The sequence below is a fragment of the Octopus bimaculoides genome, chromosome 6 (assembly GCF_046866305.1).
Source record: "Octopus bimaculoides isolate indiv1 chromosome 6, ASM4686630v1, whole genome shotgun sequence".
Taxonomy (NCBI): Eukaryota; Metazoa; Mollusca; class Cephalopoda; order Octopoda; family Octopodidae; genus Octopus; species Octopus bimaculoides.
Genome location: NC_142933.1, coordinates 81,595,889 through 81,598,388, shown reverse-complemented (window position 1 = coordinate 81,598,388; position 2,500 = coordinate 81,595,889). Strand labels below are relative to the sequence as shown.

Sequence of the window (2,500 nt, the reverse complement as noted above, 5' to 3'; positions counted from 1 at the left end):
TCTATAGCTATCAAGTCATGTTTCTTTTTGTGTATAAATTTATAAATGAGAAATTGCACACACACACACACGCACGCACATATATAGTTCGAATTTACAGAAAGCAAAAAACAAAGACAGGTGAGGGAACAACTAACAGGTGTGCATTAGTTTGATGCTCAGAAAGAATGGAAAAGTCTTTGATGTTTCAAGCCAATGTTCTTTGACAGAAAGAGATGAGAGGGAAAAAGGGAGAGAGAGAAAAATGTTTTGTGATTAACCTATGCACAAACACACAAACACATGTAATTCTCTAGCTGATCCAGACTTCTGAGGTATATCGTGATGGATTGATGATGTTGCTAATCAGTCACAAAAATAAACTCTGAGTGAGTGCACCGATCATCAAGGCTATTCCAGCTAGGACTTTCTCATCTCTCTTTGGGCAATATGTATTGCTGACTGCCATATCTAATGTGTCCCTTTTCTTAAGGTTGTATATGTATCGAAGGAGATTTGGCTCCTTTTTGTTTCTGCAAATCAAGTAACCATGTATGGAAGCCTGTTATGTTCATGTATGTATTTGTGCATATGTGCTCTCTCTTTGTGTAGTTAATAAGGAAGCATAATAGTTGTGATATTAAGGTACGGGTCTATTGGCCAGATCAAGATATGTTCAAATCTTACAAGAGCGATTGTGTTTTGTCCATGAATAAGGCCCATAACTCTGCTCATTCCAGTTTGCCTGACCGATAAGAAACAGACTTTTCTTTTGACTTCATTACTTTGTAATTGGTCAATTCTAGAAGCTGATTGAAGCAAAAGATTAGAAAAAGAAGAAAAGAAGCAGCTAAACAATCCTGTGCATGTGAATATTGGAAATGGATTTAAAACAACAACCAAAGTTTATTTTATTCTGAACTCTTGGAGATTGACAGCACTGAGCAAATCTACTTAGAAACTGATGAAGTATTAGGAAACAAATTGTGAATGCTATTTAGTGCAAGACCTTGGAAAAAGGAGAGAGAAAATTCTGAAGCAGTGAGAGCTAAAACCAGGCAGGGGATTAGAATGGAGCCAACAAGTTCAGAAGACATATCAGTTCATCGAAATAATACTAGAAGGCACAGAAAGCAAGCCTAATCAACTTCCGGTTGTTGGAATGGTTAAATATTTATGTTAGTTAGATATTTTAGAATGTGTGTAAAATGATTGATTTTTTTATGGTAACAATCTAAGATAAATATTAAACTAAGGTACATATTTATCTTTTTTTTTTCTTTTACCTTTGCAGGGATATTGATTGGTACTCTGACCATGGAAATGGGAGGCAAAGTCTGTATAAACTGTCCTAAAACAACATATAGATGTGAATTAGAATTCAAGTTAAAAGTGAGTTAAAACATTTTTGTCTTTTTTTTCTTTCTTGTCTTGCTATTTTCTCAACAGCATATGTATGGTTGTCAGTTTCTCTTGTATATGTGTGTGTGTGTGTGTGTATGTATGTATGTATATTGCATTTGGAACTCAGCAGTGGATGTGCAGGACCATCAGGGGAATATCTTATTGCACTCTATTACAGAGATGAAATAATCTAGATGGAGCTCTATTTCATATAATAGTAGTCATGTATCTAACTCTACAATCAAGATATATTATATATATATGTATATATGTATAGTTTTAGAGAAAAGAACCAAGGTTCATGAACTCATCAATGAAAATCCACAGTCATATGTAGAAAATTAATAAGTAAAAGCACAATAAATAAGTAGAATATAAAAATATAAATTTTTGTTAGTTCATAATTATAAACTTAATTTAATTTTAATTTGTAATAAATTGAATTGAATTGAGTTTTTACCTGCCAATTTGGATTTTTATCCCTAATATTATTGTTATATATATGTGTGTGTGTATATATATATATATATATATATAAAAGCACCTATTACACCATTGAAGAGGTTGGCATTAGAAACCATGCCAAATCAGACTGGAGTCTGATGCAGCCTTTCAGCTTGCCAGCCCTGGTCAAACCATCCAACCCATGCCGGCATGGACAACGTATGTATATATATATATATGTATATATATATATATATATATGTATATATATATATATGTATATATATATATATATATATATGTATATATATATATATGTATATATATATATATGTATATATATATATATGTATATATATATATATGTATATATATATATATGTATATATATATATATGTATATATATATATATATATATATATATATATATATATATGTATATATATATATATATGTATATATATATATATGTATATATATATATATATATATATATATATATATATATATATATATATATATATATATATAGTATATATATATATATATATATATATATATATATATATATATATACATATATATATATATATATATATATATATATATATATATATATACATATATATATATATATATATATATATATATATATATATATATATATATATA

General features: G+C 28.1%; 1 protein-coding gene and 1 long non-coding RNA gene across 7 annotated transcripts in view; one reads left to right on the top strand and one right to left on the bottom strand.

Moving 5' to 3' along the window:
• The window catches only part of LOC128248122 (uncharacterized), a 128,050-nt gene that overhangs the window by 89,714 nt on the left and 35,836 nt on the right, over positions 1–2,500 (bottom strand). The window lies entirely within an intron of this gene.
• Positions 1–2,500, top strand: part of LOC106881835 (oxysterol-binding protein-related protein 8) — a 139,331-nt gene that overhangs the window by 103,589 nt on the left and 33,242 nt on the right. For all 6 annotated transcript variants that reach the window (XM_052968685.2, XM_089354150.1, XM_052968686.2 and 3 more), the window contains one exon: positions 1,274–1,371. In XM_052968685.2, coding sequence (XP_052824645.1) covers positions 1,274–1,371 — 98 coding nt within the window. The remainder of the gene's footprint in view (positions 1–1,273; positions 1,372–2,500) is intronic.